Raw genomic sequence first — 25,449 nt, 5'->3', positions numbered from 1 at the left:
GAAAAGGCAAGGGACAAAAAAGGAGGGCAGAGGTAATTAGTTTAGCAATTTACCAAACAAGGCAGCTAAATTGCATTTAGTAAATTACTAGGACTAATTTAGGCCCACTCTTGGGATTCTTATGTCAGCCAGCATCATTACCATCAAGGGTCATCTATCCTTGCCCACACAAGCCATCTCCCTTGATTTAAGCATTCTGGATTACTAATCTATGCAAACGTTAAACAAAAACAAAATTATCATCAGAACTCCCTAATGTACTATACGTACTGCTGTATCAAGTAGGACAGATCATCCAGAATCATCAGTTAGCATGTTCTAGAAATATTGCTCAGCCAATTAAAATACTGGTCCCAATTCCCTTTCAAAAACATGTAAGAATGCTGTCCAGTTTAGCCGCCACTTGTCAAAAACCAGTTAATAGATTTTGCCATATAAGGTTATCAATCCACAAAGGCCAAGTAAGTAGACTGCAAATTTACTGAATCTTCAAAAAAATAATTCAAAGAAGAGGAAAAAGGTCCAATTCTGGAAAAAAATCAAATGTTTATAATTGTTTGTAAGTCATTTGTAATTAAAACATTTTGAATTGTGCTTTATGTCTATATAGCAAGGCAATGGGATGCAAATGGCCTTTTATGGCAGGTCAACAGGACGGACCACTGCCATACATAAATCAGTGGGCTACTTTACAATTTGATGAGGCCTAGACAGGGGTTGGAACAGGAACCCCGATTCAGATCCAGTGCGTCATTAATCTCTGTACCAGCACTTCACAAACAGGCAATAGATTCCAATACGCCCTGGAGATGAAAGGTGGCATTTCTATCGATCTGGGGAGTAGCTGTTCAATTTCTGTCCTATTATGCCGCAAGTGAGCTCAGTTCAGAGGCTAAAAATCTCCTTATCCTCTGGTACCGCGGCCCGCCTTCAATTTCTCAGAGGGACGGCTGAGCCTCCTTTCAAACTCAAGTCCATAAAATGACATTCAAACCCTTAAGGCTCTGTTCATGCAGATTTAGCCGATGTGACTCCTTTACTCTGACTGGCAATGCTGGCTGGCACTTCACCAGCCCTCCTCACAATTTGCAAGCTTCATACTCCGTTTCTATCACTGGTAAGCATGACCAAATCATGACCTCTGTGCTGTTTTTCACAGGCAGAGACAGCTGCCTAACTCAAATTGACTAGGAGGATGGTGAAATCTGAACTGAGGGATTCACACCAGGAACAGTCATGAAAAACTGGCAATTTCTCAGGAAATTGTAATCAGATCACCGAAAGGCATCATTCACTCCCAGGTTTCCGGTGTCAGATCATTATTCATCATCCACTTAACTTGACAGAGGTCTGAATATAACTGACGAATAACAAACGCACAGAGACCCAGGCAAAATTCTTAACACTGACTGTTGCATGAAAACAACACGTTAGTATTCATCAGATCAGAGGAATCCACATCGCACTGTGCATGAATCACGGGAATATGCCGCGATATTCATCTTTGAGACGGGTTATCAAATGAGCTGAAGGGGAAAAAAAAAAAAAAAAAAAACGACACGCAGCACCATATCTTGCATAAACAACTGTTAAACCAGCTGGTCAAACCCTTTTGGTGTTCTTCTCTGGGGAGAAACGCTTAAAATCAGCAGGGGTGTAAACCAGCTGACGGAGGACTTGCTGTTCGGCTGACTAATTTCCGCCCGTTCCCCCTTAATGAGCCTGCTCCTGCTACACATGCGCATCGCTCTTCGTTATCCGCTGGCTTCGTTTAAAATGACAGGAGGGCCATAAACCTTTAATGAGAAACATGGACACGGCCAGGCACCTTGACCCCCCCGGGCCCGTTTGCCCAGGGCTGTCCGTCACATCCGTCTGGACCCGGGCGCTTCGAGCGGACCTCTGCATCGCGTCCGTCAGGGGGTGGGAGGGAGGGGGGTGGGGGGCGAGGCGCGGGACTTACCTGGGTGCACAGCCTGCTCGCGCTCAGCGCTAATTGCGCCATGTCTGGCAGGATGGACCGAAACAGACGCTCCGCGGCGGGAGGCTCCAGAACCTTCGGAGGAGAAACGATGTTAGAGCCGTTTGTTTCCCGGAGCTCAGCTGTGATGGCGGTGACAGGCTCTGTAGTCCTGCCATTGATTAGCAGCTGTCGCCCGAGCGCCGGTGGCACTGGGAAAGCTGCGCTCGGCGCCAGGGGACACCTGATTGGGCGCGGGGCTGCTGGATCGGCGGAACCCGTTTGTCGCCACATGCTCTGCCGATGCCCCGAGTGCCCTTAAACATTTGGAATGATTATTTTGTAAAGACTAATTGCACTGACGGTGTTCGCTCCCAATTCGAAGAACCAAAACTGCCAAAGTGTTTGGCAAGAGCTATTCTGAGGAAGAGTTGCTTAAATGAACTCCTCTGTCGAATGAAACCAGCTGTAAAAAAAAAAAAAAAAAACATTCAAACCAAAAACACTTGAAGGTATGGCACGACTCCCAAATATGAAGTCCAAATTTTGTCAGGTGTAATAAAAATTTGGATCCGTGCTTACAAACACAATGTCCCACAGTGGGAAGTGTACTTCTGTGTGTGAATGTGCTTGATTACTGAGACAGGTGCGCCAGTGAGAACAGCATCTCTCGCTGGGAGTGGATGGTGACCGATATATGATTCTTTTAAAAGCTTTTCTGCAAATGAGCACGCACTGACTTTATGTCGTGCTTCATCTGAGCCTATCAAGTCTGACAACACGTGCGTTCATCTTCAAGCTTAAGCCAGTTCATTTCAAGTGGCAATAAAAGTCTCTGCAGTTGAGCCCCCATTGGTGAACAGCTGATTAGCACAAAGGCAAAACCCTTAGAAGGGCTGAAAAGAGGTAGAGGAGGTCAATTTTCAGGTGAAGTAGGCAACATGCATTCTTAATCAGAGGCTGTGTGTTTGCACTACGAATGTAGCCAAAAAAAGATTTTAGAAGCTTTTAGGCTCCTCACTGCAAAGGTGTAAATACGGTCGACTTGACCTTCTGTTGTAGTCAGCTTACAAAAGTACACCCTAGGACCCCTCCTTTTTAAAAAGAGTAAAAATAATAAAAAAAATTTTATAGTTGAATTGATTTTAGGTACATTTTGTTATGATTAATAGAAGATCTAGTTCTAAATCTTAAAATGAGCAAATAAAATGTCTTTATATTTTATCAACTTGGCGCTTACTGTACTCTTTCCCCAAAGAAAGGATCGATACGGAAGCCAGAATGACCAAAAGCAATTACTTAAATTATCAGCAACAATTACTTAGGGACATTAGCACTGTGTCCATATCAAGCACCACCTGCCTCATTCCAATGATGATGTTGTCGTGACTTTCTTTTTTTTTCGGTAGAAATTTCTACAAACGGAAATTCAACATACCTTTCAGACTCGGAATGCTTTAAATACATTGTAATGAAAAGACAACAAGTTCAAAGTACAAAGTGAACCACTGAACTGCTACCCCGACAGGGCAATCAAATGCTGACACCTGAGTGGCGAGCAGCATACAGCGTAAGGATGGGATGTGCATCAAAGTGATTCACGTGAAAACTGGACGCGCTGAAAACCCGTAGTGGGAAAGAGAGGGCGCTGTTAAGTGAGACGCTGGAACCCCCGCTGTCGGCTTGTCAGCTCGGATCCTGCTTGAAGGTCGGTGTCACTAACTGACCCGTGAACGGTTGCCAAGTCGTCTGTAAGGGTAAAGCCAGAGGGTAAATAATATCGCCTGCACGATGACATCGTCATCTCGGCTCTGTCAGGACTATCACAGCGGGTCACGTTCTTAAATTGCTCCTCCTGAAACTTACAGTTTTGTGTCCTCTGACAAAAAGGGACCATCTCTGTTAGCATCCTTTTGCCTCAGTTTAAGTAATGTAAATTATGTATCATCAAACAACAGCCTAATGAACTACCAAAAAAAAGTGTAAAACTGTCGAAGATTTACTGCACTGTGTCACCACCAACAACTTAAACCAGTTCCAAACATACTGTCCTAATTCATCCCATTGTATACTGTATTTCTCAAACAGTAATCTTCATATAGGAAGGTTGAATTCATGTTCACACTGAGGGAAATTGCTGTGGTGTGTCTAGTATTATATTCAATAAAACATGATCAACTCAACTGTAGTCTGGCAACACAAATACCTATGCGCACAACTGGCCATGCATACAATTTATCCTGTGACACAGAGAGACACACGCTCAGCATTACAAAAGATGTACAATATTGTTAAAATAAATAAATAAATCTTTGTAAATCCGACTTGTCGAAAAGCTCATTTAGCAATGTTTACATTTCCACAGACTGCCAACTGGATACTGCTGTTGACAACAACTATAGCAGTAAATACAAGGGAGAGATTAATTAACGTCTGAGAGCTAATTAAATAAAATCAAAATATTCTATTTGAGAATATCATTCTGGCATGTGTCCCATTCAGAGAAATGATACCCACACTACTCATACAAGATTCAGTAATGTAGAGCAGCTCTGGAGCTAAACCTCTAGGAATTTATTTGAGAGGGATTTATTTATCAGGCTGCATCTAAAATTGTTGACTAGACTACTGTACAACTGCACTGGTAACTGTCCAAATCAGGGCTACAGCTGCATTAAGACCAGAGGCGGAATGAGACCCACAGCCATTCCAGCCCTCGAGGTACCAATTCACCCACCTCTGTTGCCAAGATTACTGAGACCAATTGCTATTTATTGGTTAGACCGGTTACTGGGCGGGTATACCCAGGGGAAGAAGATGACTAGATACTGAGCCACTGGTAAAAGGTTAATTAAGTGTGTGCTGTAGGACACAAGAAAAAATCAAGATCATTTCTGACACTGAAGACAAGGTTTAACTTAAAAAAAAAAAAAAAAAAAAGCAAGTGGGAATTATTTTTCTGTTCAGACAGATCCAGTGGAAGCTTCTATGAATGCTGTAAGAGACAAAGGAGTACTGCTGAATTTGTATCCTTCAAGTTAAGGCGTACTTCACCCTCAGCACACTTGAACAAGCAAGAAAAAAAAATTTGTACTGAAACCTTCGATTCAGTGAAAAGCTGAGCAGCCAAAAAGACAAGAATCATTTCACAGGTATGGCTTTCAAATCTTAAAGAGGAAAGTATTAAAGAGACATTTTGCACACCAAGAGACGTGTGCACTACAGGCAAAATGATGCTAAGGGATCTAAATGCGTTATATTACCCCCCGACCATCCATGCCTCCCAGATAAACGCACAGTTATTTTTTCATAGCACACATTTACTATGTACTTATTTACGGCCGTATTGAGTGCAGAATGTCAGCATGATCAATCACTGGGCAATTTCATCAAGGTTGCTGGGCATGTTGGCTGATTAAATGGACTCCTGGAACAGATGCAAATGACCAAGTGTGAGCGGCAGGACAGTGTGTTCCTGGACAAGAAGCCTTGACTGGCAATTTAGCGCTGAACATTTATATTGCCGCAAAGGAGGCTTGACTAAACACTGTCATAAGTAATGACCTGCTTGACATCATAAACTGTTCCTTTGGGCGTAATAAAGCAGTTGACGGGCCGGATGGGATATAGCTGAGGTAGCATGGCCTGGCGTTTCTAAATCAACCCCACGACAGGACATCAAATCAACTAAACTAACACTTGGCGTATGACTTGAAACAGGTCCATACATCACATCAAACTGACAAAGTAATCAAGCATAGGAGACAGCCTGCATTCGAGCAAAGTTCAGATTTACCACTTCGTGTGTGTGTGTGTGTGTGTGTGTGTGTGTGTGTGTGTGTGTGCTTTTTCTGATTTTCATTCCTCACCGGGCTCGATAACAAAGCGTGCAAGGGTTGACTGGCTCTCCCCGAAAATACGACTGTTAAAACAGTACGCCTGTGAGCTCATATCCATAAACAGGGGGGAAAACAATCTGGTCCTGTCTGTCAGGGACATTTATACTATTCATTAAGTGGATCTTATGAATGAATATTTAATGAGAGCACCCACCCCCCCCCCCCCCCCCCCCCGTTATCTCCCATCACTCCTTCTTCCCACTGGCTGACACGCACACATCACAACTCCTCCGTTTCATAACAACTACTTCTAAGAGCTGTGAACTGTGGGGGAAAAAAAAAATCAAAGGAAATAAAAAATAACAGCTGAAAGCTCCCTGTTCTGTGTTTATTGGAAGATTCTGTGAGGATCAATACCATAATTAAAAATTTTTTTTTTCCAGAGCAAACTCTGCCTGTAAGAATTACAGATAACTCAATAACTAATTGAGTACTTCAGGCTATTGCCCAAAACATCTGAGACAAAAACAATCCCATTTAAAGTGTCACGTTTACAAGAACCATGAACAACAAATATAATATAATATAGGGAGGGTAATACAGAAAGCACATCCTCACTGAACAGGCAACAGGTACCTCCGCTTACACACAAATCACTGGCTGGGACTGCTGAATGTTAGGGTTACAGTAGAAAAAAAGAGGACAGGGTCAAAGGGAAAACAACATTCACATAAAACGAGACATCCTCGACAGGAGAAACAACCAAAGGTTTGTCAAACAGGGTTTCCACATTCAGATAAAACATATTAATCAATTAGCATAATTAATTACTGTGATCACGTAATGAGCCAATCAAGAATCAGGAATCATGTAATGCAATGCATAACATTGCACTCCATGGAATAATTCTCACAAGCAAAAGTAGTAAAATATCCAATTTATCTAATCTCTGTATGAACATATTCAGGGTTTAGCGTGCCCAGTCAAACTACTAAATTGCTGCTCGGTGCTGTAATAAGATACAGTAGGAGTTTACCTAATCTGTTTTTTTAATTACAGAGGATCAAAATGACAGGCAAAGACAAGATTGTACAAGTGAACAATCAGAGGGTAACACCTGCTGGTGTTTGATATTCAGATTTTCAGAGAAGCCCCACATCTGAATGACAGCTGAAGAGCCTGTTATGTATCCCCCAGTCTTCATGGCCAATCTCAGGAGACTCTTAACATGCCAAGTGTGTGTGCATGTGCACATATGTGTATATGCATTCAGCCTTTCATCTACTCCATCAGTAATTAACTATTTGTAGCTCTTTGCATAAATCTGCTCCATGCTACACTACTCAACCACAGTGGGAGGAGCAATTCAAGTGATCCTCGTTAAAAAAAAAGCAAAAACAAGAGAGCATACAGAACACTTTTGAAAAGAGAGGGAGTATGTATATATAACTCCAGTCACATGCAGCCAGGCACCTTATTTTGTTCTAGGGGAGCAGTTATGACATTTATCAGGAAACACAAGCTGACACTTTCATTTTGGGGACTCACTAAGACAGTTTACAAGACAGGCCCTAATTGTATTTCCTTTTTTATAGCCATTTCACCTCAGCTGTCAATCAAGGCTTCTTTCCCACCTCTGAGGCTTTTCACCTCTTGACAATTATTTTATTGTTGCAGCGATGCCGGGGAAATCTCATTAAGTCCAAAGAGTCTGCGAGAAGGGCTGGCATTTTAAAATATGAGCCTATTTTTCTAGGACCTTAAGGGTAAGCTTGCTTTTCTGGTCTGGTGAGGAAATATAAATACAAGCATATGCATAGCATTAAAATCTGAGAAATAACATGCTATTGAAATAAAACGTAATGCTCACACTTAGTTGGCAGGTAGATTAATGCAAAGGATGTGCATATTCTACTGGGTAGTAATAAAAGCAGAAATTCATTTTCTTTTTTTTTTTTTAATGTAAATACAACTATCACTACTTATCACTGCAGTGAAAAGATGTGGGACCAGGCCTTTGAATCAGAGGTTTCCTAGTACCAGAGCTGGGGTCAATTCAGAGGTGATCAAGAATGAAACTCAAAACTAATTACGAGTGAGAAAAGTCTAAATTTCCTGACACCGGAAATGAATTAGAAGGTATATTTTAAAACAGCTGAAACTGTCTATTCCATTACAATGCCAATGACCATCTATTTTTGGTACTGATAATGGAATATGGTGTATGATAATGGCATACACCATACTCCAACCACTGGATGTTCAAGACAGCAACAAAGACCAAGATGAGGCTGCTGGTTCTGAAGTGATGACTTTAAGACAAACCTCCCCGAGCTTCATGGCCTGTGCAAGCTTGCACCATATGAATGTAAAATTCACTGGAAAACTGTGAAATGCTCTAACTCATACAAGAGCTCACCAAGAAGAACCAGGGAGACCACATAACCACTTCCAGCAACTTCGCTGCATAAATCTGAGGTTCCCATCATGCAAGCGCGCACGTCATTGAACCTATGACACCGACAAGGTGGAAGTCTCCGTGTGCCAGTCTCAGTGCTCGTTTCAAGTTGGACTGATGTGAGGATGAAGAAGTGCTCAGCACAAAGGGACTGCTGACTAACAAGGTACCAGTGGCTGCTGACACGGCTACATCCCAACCACCAAAGGCACACATCAAACTCTTTCCAATTCTGTAAGATGAACCACTCCACAGATCTCTGCGGTAAACGCCCTACAACAAGCACCTCTTCAGAAAAATTAAACCGCATGATCCAGCCCTGCCTGCTAAGAAGATTCTGATCCTCTGGAATATTTAATGGGAAAATGGATGAGTTCCCCCATGTAGCCCAATTAACCTACAAGCAGGTAGCCGTGCCTGCCTCATCTGCGCCTGTATGGACGCCCTTTAGAGGAGCCGACTTGAGGGGCGCAGCCAGAGTCACGCATGGTTTGAAGAGCTCAGGGTGATCAATCAGTGATGATAACCTTCATGGCTTTATTCACAGCCTGTATTTGATTTTAAATCACCACAAATGAATATGAACGGACGGAACTGCTACAAAGAGGGAAATGAAATGAAATAACTGATGAGGAATGGGAGCTGGAGTGCAGGTGAATCTGTGGAATTAATCTCAGGTTTGCCTTGCACTAATAATAAATACGCAACAATGTGTTTCCTGTGAATTGTTTTCCAGTAGTCTCTGGTGACAATTGGAGATCAGTTATTTCGGGCGAATGGTAAAATTTATCTGATGCTTGGAGTAGAAAAGCATGCACCAGCCCCAAATCCTGAACAAGCCTCAAGTCACCAGTAGAAGCTAACTTCCTGTCAGATCACACAATAATAGCCCGTGTGTTCACCAATGTGAACATCGATGGTGATCATGGATGACAGCGCTACAGGGCCTAATGAGGAAATCTTTCACCACAAGCGCCTGCTTAACCCTTGCACTACCTGTTCCTCTCGGGTTCAGGGAGATTCGCACAGAAAGCAAAAGTTACTTAACATTTGGCCAAATTGAGCTTATTATCTATTGGATTTTTCACCAGTCAAATACCTGACAAACAACTCACTCCCTGTCAAACAACTCATTAAAGCACAGCCTACTCTGTCCTCAAAGTGCTGTAAAACTTATCACCATGCCTAATTGAATTTGCAGCTACCTACAGCAATACAGCAAATCACACTGTCTTCAGTATGAGATCAAAAAAGCCCAAGGGACCTGGCGGGGCCTGTTACTTCATTGAAAGGGAGGGAGTGCAACAGCACTAAGACTACAGCAGCCCTGGAGATTGCCTTTCCACTAACTATACTGGATCTACGGACAAGTCGTTCCACATTACTCCTTCTTCTAGTGACTGGAAAACACAGAGCACGCTCAAACCATGTGTGGAGGATGGCAAAGTCTCCTGAGAGACCAGACATAAACCCAATAATACATATTTTGCTTAATTTAATTACTGTAATTCTGCATGATATTTGACACCCCTGTCCTTTTAAGTATTAGACATGATTCAGTTCACTGGAAATACATAGAATGCAAAACCCAAACATATACGATGTGCCTTATTTTTACTCTGATATCCTCTGATGCTGGGAGGTAATGCTGAGCAAACAGTTGTCCAATAACACAGAGTTAGTGCACATTTTACATTTTCACAGTACCAAACAAGAGCCACACATAGGACACACAATGAAGGAAAGGGCTGCAGTTCATTACATCCCGGTGGGGATCACAAAAGGTTTTTATCAATGAAAAAGGGGAGGGACAAACTCCCATGGGAATCTTTGTAGCATTGCACATACTGTAAGTAATCCTGAAGAGTGCATGACAAATTAATAGGAAGAATTATAAATTTAGAGGGAAGTACTTTAATGTGTGATATGATAAAATATGCTTTAACAACTGGAATATAGCAGTTGATTGGGCAGAGAAAACATTGTTTACCTCAGCAACAAATGAAGCCATACTCTTGTAAACATTTAGTTAACAGTGCCCTCTGTTGCTAGACCCAGGAAAAACAGGGAAAAACCCTGACTGAGCTCAGTGAGCAAAAATGCACCAAAGCTCAAAACCTTGACACAAAGGCAACTATTTTTCTTTTAAATCTGATTTGGAGAAAAAAAGCATTTGCACCATACATATTCATAGTCAGGACAATTCACTGCAAAGCATCACTTTGCAAAATCAATTTAGTGTAATGTATAAAAATATTAAATAGTGATATTTATATTGCTGAAAACACAAGGCAAAGAACACAGATGTTAATTTATGAGGATGAATGGCAAAGGCAAGATGTAACTACTGTATCAAAGGCTTCCTATGCAGTGATCTATCATGCCTTTACTTAAGACTCTACTTAGCCTTAAAATTTAGGGGAATCTGAGCTGAACCAAACACAATGTCAGGCAGGGGGCTGGATCAGGCAGAAAGTGCAGGAGAGGCCTGATGCATGCTGGGAGCTACACATCCTCCACTGTGGCTGACCTTGACTGCCTGGGCTCCTCCAGCATCACTCCTCCCTGGCTCAATGCCTGCCCTCTGAGAGCAGGAGGAAGAAAAAAAGAAATCACTCGGGCACTTAAGCAGACAGCTAAAGCAGCTGGACCTGTACCACAGGCTACATTAGAACTGGCTGCACTTGGCTAATGGCTCTGATTAGCTTCCTCATAGATTCAGTGGTTCTTTTTAATTAAATTAGATTGAGCTATAAAAGGACATGGATAGTTATTGATCCAGAAAGATGTGACCCACTGGGTGAAATTATTTTAAGGATGGAAAAGAGATCCAGAGCAAGACTTTGCATTCACTAAGCCATGATTAATTAGGCTGGCAAGTAGAAAGTTCGAAATCAGATATGAATCTAACATAACTTGAATTGACATTAACCACTAAAATCGTTCTACTGCACAGCAAAAATACCTTCATAGTTATGACGTCACATTTTAAGCCAGAATTAATGTGCTCACCAACATCTAGATACATGCTCATCGCATCAATTACTAATATTGTTCTTCTTGCAAAACATTTTAATGCTTACCCCTACAAATTTTCTCCAATTTGACACCCACTGTGTAAAACCACCTTTGAAGAGTTATCTATGTGCACAGATACGAATCAACCTATTGAGCTAGTTACTTTTGCTTTTCATTTATCCCTATAAGAAAGTAGTTTTCACTTATTTCACTTTCACTATTCTGTAACTACTTGAACTGGCTGCACTTGGCCAATGGCTCCAATTAGCTATTGAATTACTAATTACAACTAAACATTCACATGCATATCCAATTGATCTTGGATTTAACTCCAAGTCCCCTGAAAAGCAGGAAATATGCTTGGCTGGCCATACCAAATACACACTGCATATCTGTGGAGAGCCCTTAAAACGGTTGCTATGTCCAAACACACAATGACTGGGATTGCGCCATTCAGGGAACCAGGGTGCCCTTTCTAGGAACATGTTTGACATGGTGGGAAGAGGTTTCCTCTGACATTCCTCTGTGGATTCCATGTACATGACAAAAACATCAATTATGGAACGGGGAACTACAAGCTAGGATATAAATATCAATGGTTTGCAAGGCCTTTGACACAGGGATGAGCATAAGGAGTCAGACTCACCTCTGCATATGTAAGGTCACACGCTTTCATTTCTGACAGTCAACCAAACGTGACCTTTACATGCAATATTAACAAAATTAAATCTTGCAATTTTTGTTTTAAAGGTCTGGAGCAGTCTGTCCAATGTTGTTCTTTCACAGCACAAAACCACACCCATCACCCAATAGGAGATTGCTGCTCACTTTGGTATAAGGCAAATAAAATGAAAGTCAAATGTATTTGACCTTGTAACTCTGTGATTGACTTCACCCACACATTATCCATTATTTAATCACTTTTATCCTAGCAAGAATTGCATTATTATTGTTATCATTATAATGAAATACTATATTAGTGATTCAGTTGTTGTTACTTTTGCTCTTTTATGGTGAATAATAGAGCCAAGACATGTGTCTGTATGTATGTATTTATATATATATATATATGCACACATTTCTGTCGATTCGCCTCAAGTGCACAAAAATGAAACGGTCACAACGTTACACTCGAGTGACAGTGACCCTGTAAGTCTCCCCTCTTATATCCTGACCCTGTCATTATAGGTCTCCAGCACCTCCAGAGTTCCCTCACTGAGCCGAATGACCCTACCAAGCTAGTGAATTACATGGAAAGATGCAAAGATGACAAAAACACTAAAGTCTCTCATTAAACATATTTCTATATTTCAAACCCCTTTCATCCTCAGAAAGGAGATGGACGAAGCTAAGTCGCTGACTTGATCACTACAAAGACCTTTTCAAAATTCAGTCTTTGCAGGAAAAAAAAAAACAGCCATCCCAGATGCTGACTTGTCACTTGAAGTCAACCATCACTGCCTTTTCTGACTGTCATATTCGCATGGCTTTCACCGAGCCCGCCCTCTCAGGGCCCGTCAGAAACAGCTGTTTGATTTCATGCTTCATGAGTGCCTTTTGCTTAACTGGACGACGGGCCGCGAGGGGGGCCCAGGGGAGCAGACTCCAGAAAGGGAGGTGGAGGCTGCCGGTGGCCACTGTCACAATAAACCAATAAACCAAGGCGCAAGACGCTGTTTTTTTCACTGTGCTTGGGGGGGAAAAAATACTCCATTAGCCACAGTCTTTCACCTGGCGATAATAAGTAGTCCCCACACAACACGAGCATCTTGCAGACTGACAAATAAATAATTAAAAAAAACAAATGTAATCTGTCTTTGTGATATTTTAAGTGCGGAAAGTACTTGCTTAAGTTATTACCCTTCTTTGAGTCTGGCATTTACATTTCTGGCATGAGTACGTTCATTTAAAAACGTTTCAATAGCCAAAATGCCCGAAGCTACATGACCTTCAAATGGAACGGCGCAGGAGTGTTACTTTAACCAGGGGAAAAAATAAGAGCGCGGAGCGAACTGATTAGTTCAGAATGATAAAGAATGTGAAATTACGGCCTCTTGTCCGAGGATTAATTTGGTGGAACACGGGAGGGCTATACACCGCGCTGAAGAGGTTGTCAGGTGGTCGGCAGGAAGTGGACTAATATTAGCATCAAACACACAAGGAGCCATGACCACGCTGGCTGCAGAGCTCTCACTAATCAACAGTGTTTGATGGCGACTTCGTGTAAGACGTCCGTTAGATGTCCTTCACTGTCCGTTAGCTCTGGACCCTTTCCAGCTAAAACATTTAAAAGATGCCTGATGTTTGAAAGTACAATTTAATCATATAAAATTACAGATTATGACGTCCTGTGGGGAAAGCAGAATGCCACATAACTTAAATAGACAACATCATTGCTAATGAACCACCTGTGATCCGTACAGAACCGAGTCCAATGGGAGGACACATGCACTTCAATTTATGACACCCTCTGGGTGCCAGCACTGATGCTGACAAACTATAAACAGTGACTAATGCACTGGTGAAGTGATCATTTGAATGTGCTTAAAATGTAGAAATCTGTGCAGAAATATACGTGCATTTATACATTATCTCCAAGAGTACCTCAAATAAACTCAGTAGATTATATATGCATATCAATTATGTAACAGGATGTTAACAAACAGACATTTGGCATCAGGGGGTGGTCCCACTCAACAGGGGCTTCAAACAGTCAAGAGGGAAAAATAAAACTTCCTCCAAGAGATAAATTAATTTTCTATCTGCTCTCTCATTTCCATTCTTCTCTTCAGCCCACAACCCTGCAATATTCTCAGTGTTTTGCTGTTGATAGATTATCCATAAAGACAATATTGTGTTATATCTGATTAATTTATTCAACTAAACTTACAGGTTTTTGCTGTAATTCAATATTCCTTAACATTCAAAGCATTAATCTGTACATTTTAAGATACTGTATGCACATGCCTACAGAGATTGTTATTTACTTCCCACACAAACACACACCTGGTTACAAAGAAAGCTGTCACACTGTCTGTCCATCACAGATCATCTGCAACACCTTTCATTCTTTAATGACGAAGTACAAAGCTTACCTTGGTGCAGAGAGTTTGCAGTGCTGAAAAGTCCCATCTCTTTGCGTGAGACGTATTGTATCTTAATATCACTTCCTGAAACAAAACATTCGTTAAACACCAAAGTGCCTTAACCACATACAAGACATATCCTCTATGTTTATGGATGTTTTTCTGCGATTTTATGACATCCCCTGGTTAACCTTAAGTAACACCAGAGGAAAACCCACAGTGTGGTCATTTGTGTAGATTTGGTCATTTGTATAGCTTTATTCAGACAGCTTACAGCAAGCTACAGATGCAGTTAGGGAAATGGACTTAGGACCAGGTCTGAAAACTGGGCCCAGGGCCACTCCTGCTGTTCCCCTACAGCCTGCTGTTACCTAGGCCTTCCATTAACCAATAGAGCAGCAAGGACTAATTTGAGTAATTTACAGTCCTGTTTAAACTTCACCAACGACAAGGACTTTTGCTACATGTATATGTCTATAAAATGAGAAATAAAATTAGTTTCTCAAATATTATGCATAAAATCAGCTGCTCCCTGCATCTACACCAGTTACATAACTGTTCATTGTAAACACTTCCACACCCAAAATCTAAAAATCACACCTAAAATCTATACAAGACAGTAATATATACAGTAGAGGCATCTAAATTATTAAATGAGTGATGTAAATATCATGTGGCTTTAAGATGATTAAAAACAACAATAAAAACTTCTTACTTTCACCTCATGTGAGCTACTGAATTTACTTTTCAGAGCTTTCTGAATCAGTTCCCATCGACTCTGCACCCCACCGCCTTCCTGGAAAAAAACAACAGGTACTCCAGTGAGGGCCTCCTATATGTAAAGGTCGTCCACCAACATATTCCTGAAATATTAATGTCATAATACACAGAACTAAACACACTAACCCAAATACTAAAGCAATTAACCTTTACGCAAGGTTAATTACATCAGTAATTACACAAGGACACAATTCAGCATTCCAATCTTCTAATTCTCATGAAAAAAAACAAGCACTCTCAGGGCTACAGTATGGAGAGAGATTAACTTTTTAATTGAAATGATGATGTTGGAGAGCTAAAGAAGCCTCTGCTTGTGGTATTTTCATAGGTTTGACAATCGAAGTCACACAGGTATGCGTGTGTCACTCCCTCAGCAATACCTCGCTTTCCAGGGGGAAGAGGTTCTTTTCTGAACAGGGCATCTTCACGGACAGATCGTCCCAGGCGTCTTTAAACTTGGTCGGGTATGGAACAAGAACCTCTCCCTCTCTCAGCAGGTCTGTCTGTCAGTCAAAACACATGCAGATACAACATCAGACCATCACAGCTTTAAAAAAAAAAAAAAGTGCCACAAAGACATCATTTTCTTACAAGAAAACACTTCAACAGAAGACCAAAGCTCTTAACCCTTTAACTGACTTCTCAACAATGCAGTAGAGCTGACTTTGACAGTGGAAAAACCGATGATAAGAAAAAAAATCTGCCCAGCATCCTGATTGGTGTGGGGATCCAAACCCCCTTATTCAATTTGCATAAAGAGTATCTTATTTCAACACAACTGTGTGGAGCAGCAGTTCCCACACTTTCCCCACTCTGATGACAGAGGCAGCACCACAAATCACTCCCCACAGATTAGGGCATAAAGCAGGGATTTGGTAGGTAGGGGACAAAACATGACAAAACACAGATGTGACCTTAAAGAATAGGAATATGATATTAAATATCAAAAATGCTAATAATCCATTGTGCCAGAATTTTACCAAAAACATGCTGAACCGTGCGGCTGATATGTCGGTAAAGGCTAGAAATGACCATGAGGCAATGACAGATGTTAGCATAGTAGTTAGTATGATAGGAAGATGTTTGAGTGGAAAAAGCAAACAAATACAATGAAATTAGATTACATTACTAAAACACAATATTATCCTATTACATTATACATCAGCATATGCCTTAGTATGCACATATATGTTAAGGAGAAACATGTAGTGCAGTGTAATGAGACCCCTTCACTGTTTTCATTCTTAGTGATGGACACAAAATTTTTCTATGGTAGAGGAAAGGGTAGCAAAGCTGTGGTCTGCCTTGATCCAGAGGAGTCAGACATAGAGGACAGTGATGAGGACTTGGATGATCCTGACTTATGTGCCAAGGCACACAGGTGACACAGATGAAGAGTTACCAATCCCTGATCTTAGTGACCCTGATACACACTCAGACAGTGCCCCCAGGAGAAAGGTAGCCAAAAATCAGCTTGTGCAGGTCACAGATCAGGATTCTGTTACCCCCAAAAGTGCTGAGAAAAGAAAATTGTGGAGGAAAGTGGATATCACTTCAGTCAAGGCTCCAGAGCCTATACCCCCAGATATCATTAAGGTTCAGACACCATTAATTTACTTTTCCATGCTATTTACTGATGAAATGGTGCACCACATAAGTGAGCAGACAAACCTCTACTCTGCTCAACAGCTTGGATTTCCCATCAAAACAAATCCAAAAGAGATTCAAGAGTTTTTAGCCATACTGCTATACACAGGTGTGTCCCCGTTCCCGTCCCTGGAGGATTACTGGAATCCAGAGAGCCGCTTTGGTCTGGTTGCAGACATCATGCCACTACACAGGTTCCAGGCACTGCACAGGTTCATCCACTTTGCTGACAATGCAGACTGTGGAAACACTAGACAGGTTCTACAGAATCAGGCCCATTTTTGACATGCTGAGAAGACAGTGTCTTCTCCTCCCAGCTGACCAAAAACAAAGTATCAATGAGGTCATGTGATCAAAATGAACTCAATGATACCTGGAATGAATGTTTTTTTTTAATATTTTTGTTCATAGAAACAAAATAGTTTAAACTTATAAAATGACAATCAAACAGTGCATGATTTTAAAGCAGAAATACCATATGATGCAGTATATGTCAATATATACAGATTTGTGCACCTAGCCATTGTAATTGATGGGACATTTACAGGCCAAAACATGTTGGAGTGTAAAAAAAAAAAGCAATAAACTCTTATAAGGTTTTAAAGAGAGATTAAAATGACTGTGTTTCAGAAATATAGCAATTTGTGTCTCAACCGAACGGTAGAGGTCTATAATTTCTAAAAAAAAAAAAAAAAAAAAAAAAAGGGTCAAGTTATGGAAAAAACTGTTAGACATTGTTATCTGATAGGTATTTATGGCTAAATATTTTTTCATCACCTATTTCAATGAGTGACAGTTAGAACATTAGACCATCACAGCTTTAAAAAAAAAATATATATATATATAAAAAAATATATATATAAGACACCCAATGTTCAATCACACTGAGACCCATCAACAGCACAGAGGTCACCCTCAAGTATATAATTTATACTAGCTACATCCTGAAGGGGTACCATGGCACCACTGTAACTAGGAGTACTACCATGAAGTAATTCCAGCATTTGGATTATGTAAGACCAACCTCGTGAAAATTGTATTAGTCCTGTTATTATGCTACTAAAAGACAGAACCATTTACAAAGACATTTCATGTCAAACAAGAGAGTATTTCACATCCCAAGACAAATTTATGGACTCCAAATTTTTGATTCATGAAAACTTGTATTATGCAACTACAGGTTTAAAGAAAATTAATAAGCACAGATGTGAAAGAGAGGAACAAAGAAGGCAACTTCATCTCACCCTTATCATGACAGTGTGGCTGTACATCGCCTTAAGGTGTGGCAGGGGCTGGCCACACTGTGGCATCCTCTTCAGCTCGTCTATTGGGGTCCCCAGCCACTTGGCGGTGGCCGTGGGGGCCACCCTGCCCCCATCTCGCCCCTCCGCTGAGGCCTGCACACTGGAGAGCAGACAGCACCACAGGAAAGGCATCGTTCCATTAGCAAGGAAGTGGAAGTTACCAAAAACTACCAAAGTCTGTTTTTGTGGGGGGTTGGGTGACTGTGTGACTGTGTGACTATGATCACACCACCTCTGTGTAATAATGATTTAAAAATGTAATACCTGCTTACATTGTTTCTTACTCAACTGAAGACAAATAACTATGGTTTTCAGGTTCAATGCTCCCATTTGTGTTTTAAGCAGTGCTGTATATAATGAGAAACAAGCAAACACCTTATACATTCTACAATATGTCATAGGAATGCTAAACTAAACCAACCACAATACATCATACCATCTGTGTACAATAAGCAAAGCCAATTACACTCACTATATAGGGCTCCATTTTGGCACAGGTTTTCTGCTATTATAGACTGAGAATGATGTCTCTTCATTGTTATATTTTTTGCGACTCTTGGTGAATGCTGCTATCTTTGCCCAAATGATTACTCTGGTCTGTCAATAACAAATGAAAGCATTGTCATCTCAACAGTTTCCAGAAATACATCAAAAGCAAACGCCATGTACAAAAACAAAAAGGCCTAGAAAACACTAACGCATAAAAAGAAAATGAATTCATCAGGACACATATTTCTGAGCATTATCCCTACAGCAAGTAAGAGCCAACACATGATAGGATTTGTTGGAGAGTAAAAGCATAGAGTCAGGCCTACACGTATCTCAGATGGAATCAACAGGCTAAAAGTAGTCATGTATCAATCATGTATCATTTGCACATTAATATACCAGTTTACCAACATTGCAACACCCATCAAATATGTGAGACACATTTCTTCTCACGTCTCATACTTGTACATCAAACACTACTTTCAGAATACAGAGGCACCTAGCTAAGAATTCTACCTATGACACTCGAAACAGAACAGACACAATGCATTAAAACATACTTCAAAGAAACTGACTGACAGAAACCTTCAACGACATTCAGGGCGTCCTCAAAAGAAGCAGGAAATAAATGTAGGCTATACACAGTATGGTAAACTATCATCATACAGTCAAATCTTTGATGATATATGTACATATATGTAACTGTATCTAACTTGTTGTCATGTTCATTAATCACTGTTCATTTAAATGTGAACTACAGTAACATCTGATGCACAAAGTGTGTTCTCTCTCCTTAAGGATGCACAGGCTGACAATGATGACATTATAATTTAGTTCTGAACCATATGTAATTCTGGGTGGCTAACTTTCTCATGTTCTTCAAGTTACTCTACTTCTCCTTAAACAATTAAATCAGGCTTAAAGCAAAGCATATACAAATATATCACAAAACAAGGAGGAATGTTTCAACTGTTCTCATGAGCTATTTATTCTTTACATGTCTGTACAAACACACCGAAGAGGTTTACCTATGAAATTGGTTATACTACTCGACATAATGTATTTATAAAGTTATGAATCTGAGAATCTGAAATAATGTCCCAAGTTTTTAATTAACTATTAAAATATTGAATATTATCTGCATATGAATATTTTAGAGATAATAAAGGCACAGTTCACGGGAAGTGGAGGAAATGATTACAAATAACGGTTTTAAATGATGAACAGAAAAATCACAGTATAGAACAGGAAACGGTAAACACAAGAATGATTAAACCTTGTAACTCAACAAAAGAACTAACCCAAAACAGACCACATAAATATAACAGACGGACCTTCACCACCCCAAAGCAAATGCATGTAATCACAATGACGACAGCGATTACAATTTTAAAGTTATTTTCACTAGGAAACTTATCGCTAGTCTCATTCTTCGGGTCCATTCTGCTGTGTTCCTGAATACTCCTGCTAGTTCTTCCTGGCAATTACAATATGCTCACACAGAAAACAGAAACTTAAGTCCCACACCCAGCCCCCACCACAGCCCGCTTTCAAACTGTTACTGCTGACACTTTCAGTTTCACCTTCTCCATAACTACACATTCACAATGAAGGCATGCAGCACATACTGGAGCTTTGTTTCATTGCCATCAAACTCTCATCACATCAAACAGCTGCTCAACTCACTCAATTTGTCATGTTCAGAGCAGTGATTAAGAGAGACAACCATGTAAGAGGACAAAGGAACTTTGAATGTCAAGGGATGCTACATTATAGTAAACAGAGCCACACTGAAAGGCAGTAAGCCCCAGTTCCAGCCCTGTCCCAAGCTTGCTGCTATTTTGGAGCAGGCCTACATGCTAATATGCTGTTTCACAAAACAAGGCCAATATCACCGAAGATAAGCAGAGGTACATTTGGATAGTATGATTTACATCCAAGAAACACTAGAAGGTATTCCACTGTTTGTGATTTAAAGGAGGATATCACGATGCCTATCACAGAAACCATAATGCATAAGCTGACCTCAGACCCAAAAATCTTATCTGAAGTGGCAACAGTTCAGTTTAGGCTAATCACACTAGAAATTCTGTGTTTTACCCTAAGAGATGTGATGCGCTGACATAATTACACATTGGATCATTCACTTTACTCTTCAGAGAAAAATGCAATGTCAGTGCAATGGCTTTATGATGATACTAGTCACTATGGAACACTAAACTATAGAGGCATCTTAGAAGAGGAAGATCTTCCAAGGCTTACACTCGAAACATTAAACACAGCCCTTGACTGCTTCAGTATACAGGTCTATTACGAGCCTTACCTTTCTGCTGGGGATTGGGACTGACATCTTCGAAAGAACTCTGTGATTTTGGAATTGCGCTTGGCGGAGCCCTTTGACATCGCTGGAGCCGGGCCGGCTGTCGTGCGCTTGTCAGGATCGCCGGCATCCTTGGCCTCCGCTGCCCCGTCGTCTTTGGCTTCCTGGACCGGGGACTTGGGGTCTTCAGCACAGGTGTCAACTGAAGGCTCGTTCTCCATTACGGAGGAGGGCTCCTCAGTTTGGGCGCAAGCCTGGGCCTGGGCCTGGTCTTCGGTGCCCGCGCACTGCGGAGAGGTGCACGGGGAGTTCTCGGGACTCCGCATCTCCACATCTACAGCTCCTGGCTCATCACTAAGGCTCACGCTGGCGTTAACCTCAGCCACCTCCGCGGGCGTGCTGGGCGCCTTCACTAGCCACTGCTCGAGCGTGTTCGGCTTCTTGGCCCTCTGTTCACCTGGACAGTTCTGCTGGTTGCCGGATTTTGCTCCAATGCCAGAACCTCCCTCGGGAGAGGTGCCCTGCAGTCCCGCAGTGTTCACCACCTCCATGTTGGCATTTTCTGAAATGCCAACACTTCGGAATGGATCCAGCTTCTCCTCTTTACTTGCCTGGTCATCGTTTTTCACTCTGTCCAACAAGATTTTATGAGGTTTAACTGTGAGCCCTACACTCTCTTTACCAACTGAAAAACATGATCAAACAGTACTTTTCAGTGTCTCTTACAGTCTACTCTCAAAGTACAAGGGGATGAATAGGCTCATATACTTGAAATGGTGAGGAAGCGGATTAATAATCAGTTTTATTTGTGGATATAATGGTACACATTAAAATAAGCAGGTTTTGGAGAATTATCCAAATATAACCTTCAAAATACACCATCTTTGTGGGAAGTAATGTCTATGTCGTGTTTATATGAGAAGCATTTATGAAAAGGACCAATAATGTATGTTTAACGTGAGTACTACTTAATCATAGTATGTAGTTACAGTGCCATCCATATTTATACATACCCCTAACTAAACAGAGACAAAAAAGCATGCAATCAAAAAAAGAAATGCTGCCCTTTTTTCCTTAAGATTTTTAAAATGTCACCCTTGAATGATCTTAATAGCACTGCAGAGAGGATATTCAGAATGTTCACAAGTATTGAATCCAAAAAAGAAGGCTCAAATTTATTCACACCTTTAAATAGTTTTTAAAACAAAATTCAACTAAAGAAGTCTACACCAAGATTCTGGTTGTTGGAAGGTCAACAGAAGCTCCAGCGTGCACTGTCATGATTAAGGTTAGAGATCTCTCTGAAGACTGCCGGTAAACAGTCACTGACCTCTAAATTATTATTAGTATGAAGAAATGTAAGGCTACTCATACACTGGCAAGCCTTCCAAGAAGAGAATATGTGTGTATTTGCCTCCATGGGCTGTGAGACAAGTGCTTCAGTGGATAACCATAACTCTGAAGACAATAGCTACTACACAAACTGGCATCTTGAAGTTACAAAATGTAATGTCCAAATCAAAGTCCACTGTCCAACGTCAAGGCCCATTCAAACCTGCATGTGTGTATGTTGCACTGGCTGCAAAGAAGATGCCTCTTTATAAAGGCAATTCACAAAAAGAAGCAATGAATGGAGAAACTTCATGGTAAGATAAAAATGAAAATTTGGTTTCTTGAACAAAATCATCAGCTTTAAGTTTGGCATAAAAGATGACACGTTGAGAAAAATCTAGCCCCATGATAAAATAAGACACGGGTTATTTTGCAGTTACTTGGTATCTACGGGTCATGGGGCCCTTGTTGAGAGAAAGGGAGTTATGAACTCCAATGTGTGCCAGGACATTTTGGCCAAAAACCTGGTCCTTTCTGCCAAAAAGCTCAAACTTAGCTGAAAATGGACATTCCAGGGTCAAAATAATCCATACTATTCAGCCAAACTTACAAAGAAATGATTAACTGAGTACAAAATAAATTCTCTCAACTGACTACCCTAATCTCCAACCCTCAATCAGGTCAAACATTTGCAGTTCAAACTCAAGAAAACAGTTCAGTTGAAAACCAAAAGATATGATCGACCCCAAGCGGTTCTGCCACGTGGATTGGTCAAGAATAACACTCCGAGTTGTCAGAGCCCCATGACACACCACAGGAAATGGCTTGTCAGTGTTATCCATGAAGAGGTTTTAAAAAGTACTAATTACAAGAAAGTCAATAAATGTGGCCCTAGTGTTTTCTGGAATAAACTCCATTATTTGAAGACAATATGACTCTGTGCAATGCTTTGTAAGATTAAAGTGTGTATTTATGTACATGGATAAACATTTTAAGAAGAAAAAAGGTATCCAATACAGACATTTTTTTTTCTTTCATAGCAGGTTTTTGTTCCTATTTAGTCAGACAAATGAATAAATATGGAAGGCACTCTATATAAAAAATGTCTACCCTAACAATTAAACAGGAAACACTATTGGTATATTATTTCCCGGGGTGACACACATGCCAGAACACAGTTTATATTTATTCTCTCCAAACAAAACAATTACTTTTCTGTGTCCATTGCCATATCCTCCATTCTCACAGTGAAAGCATGAGCTGTCCTCTGCTTCGTATCTAATAAGGAAGAAATATTAAACATGGTGAAGACAAAAAATTAACCCAAATATAAACATTTAAGACCCGATCAATGACAGTCAGGTATACATCTAGAAAACGGCAAGTGAGGGAGAAACCTTTGATATGATTGTCCACGGCCGTTCTGTTCAGTTCACTCTGCCTCTGCACCCCCTTCAACAGCACCGGCTTCGATGGTTTCTTTGTAGTGGCAGGTGAACGGATGTCAACGTCTAACCTCAGTCTCTTTCTTCCCGGCTCAGAGTCGGAGAGGGCAGTCATGCTTCGGAGAGGAAAAATACAGTTTAACAGTCACTATAATAAAAACAATGTTTATTGCCAGCCAACACATTAAATGACGTATCATGCACATGTACTAACTGGGTTAAAATACTGAACATTTGTTTTAGCTAGCTAGACTAGCCAGTTTTAAGGCTAAAGCTGTCTAACTAGCTACACCTCTTGCTGTGGGGTATCAATATGAATAGCTAGCTTCCTATCAAGCATACTTACAATAGAAATTTGGTTAGTAGCGAAGTTTTTTGAAGACGGTTTGTCCCGTAATATTTCAGACAATGCCAGGCACCACCTTTACTTCGCATGGAACCTAAAATAGTTTTTGCAGCCATACGCTAGCTAGCTAGCTACTCCGTTTATTTGTTATGGTCTAGCCAACTTGCTATAATATCTAGGTGGTTAAGCTACCTATCCAGTCAGATCATTTCGCTCAAGGGGTAGCTAGCTCGCAGTCCAAAGCAGTACCTGGAAAACAACAGCTTTCTAGCTAACGTTAGCTACAACTGTCCAGCCCAGCTAACGCAGCTAGCGCGACAGATAGCTTGCTCTATCGTTAGCTATTGTGTCTAACGACATTGGCAAAAATTACAAAAATAAACGTAGCGATAACTACTAACATATTTTAATTTAAATCCAGTCTTCTTGTGATACTCATTTTTACTACTCAGTATCAATATTTATTGACGAAGCTACATTGTCAACCCACAAATCACACCTTCGATAGGCACTCTGGAGTTGAGGGAAAACTGCTTGACGGCAAGCACAATGGAGCCAATTATACTGCAAGTTTTCGAAGTGGGTGGGCTTAAAAATGGTATCTCATAGCAATTGTATCGTAAAGCGGTATGTTGTCGTGGAAATAATTTTAATGGAAACCTGTTACAAATGGAAGTATCGATCCGGCTAACTGGCAATGTTTGCGAATAATAAGATATTTGCCCGGTTAGCGTTGCAAACTGCGATGGTTTAGCATGGGGAAGTTTGTTTTGCCGCTATAATCCAGCATCCGAAGTCTGTGTGGCCACACTAGTTAGATGTTCGTTTTAAATTGAAGCAAAGACAGGTATCGTGAGTTGTACTTTTCGAATATTCATGATTAAGACTACGTAGATGGCGTTGAAGGGCGCATTCTGCTGTGTTGCTGGCTCGTTGAAACCTGGATTGTTAAAAACTTTAATAGTAAATACACACCTCTGCGTAAACATGTAAACTCGCCATTCATTCTATATCTCAATTGTACACTTTGTCTCTTAGCGTACGCTTTCATTCAAAGTGACGTATAAAATTTAAGCACTTGACGTTACGGTGACATCCTGTTAAGCATCTAATTGGATATTATTTCCCAGCTATTCCAGCTAACACACGACGTTGCAGCAACGTCGCCAGTAATGTCACCGCGACATTACCTTATGGCGACGTTCTTGTGACGTCGCAGCAACGTTTTTAAGAGAATGTTGCCATTTGATAACGTTGTCGCGACGTAGTACATTGGTCGGTTGCAGACGTTATTTCATGGTACCTGGATTACGTTGCTGCGACGTCGTCCCTTGGTCACTTGCAAACGTTATCATATAAGGTTGCCGCGACGTCGTACCTTCCTGAAATGACCTTTGTTTTTTAAACAACCCGATTGCAGGTGAC

At 40.8% G+C, this 25,449-nt stretch overlaps 1 protein-coding gene across 3 annotated transcripts in view; it reads right to left on the bottom strand.

Annotated features, from left to right (window-relative positions):
* Positions 1-24,543, bottom strand: part of LOC118779152 (poly(ADP-ribose) glycohydrolase-like) — a 48,993-nt gene extending 24,450 nt beyond the window's left edge. The window contains exons 1-9 of one of the 3 annotated variants that reach the window (XM_036531095.1): positions 24,524-24,543; positions 23,631-23,794; positions 23,445-23,511; positions 20,905-21,531; positions 18,033-18,192; positions 15,522-15,644; positions 15,077-15,157; positions 14,371-14,445; positions 1,964-2,056 (exon numbers count right to left, since the gene is read on the bottom strand). In XM_036531095.1, the coding sequence (XP_036386988.1) occupies positions 1,964-2,056; positions 14,371-14,445; positions 15,077-15,157; positions 15,522-15,644; positions 18,033-18,192; positions 20,905-21,531; positions 23,445-23,511; positions 23,631-23,793 (1,389 nt within the window). In that variant the 5' untranslated portion in view covers position 23,794; positions 24,524-24,543. The other 2 variants (XM_036531105.1, XM_036531087.1) reach the window with 2 other exon arrangements.
* Positions 24,544-25,449: the final 906 nt, after the last annotated feature.

The sequence above is a fragment of the Megalops cyprinoides genome, chromosome 1, assembly GCF_013368585.1.
Source record: "Megalops cyprinoides isolate fMegCyp1 chromosome 1, fMegCyp1.pri, whole genome shotgun sequence".
NCBI lineage: Eukaryota > Metazoa > Chordata > Actinopteri > Elopiformes > Megalopidae > Megalops > Megalops cyprinoides.
This window is presented reverse-complemented; position numbering and strand designations above follow the sequence as displayed.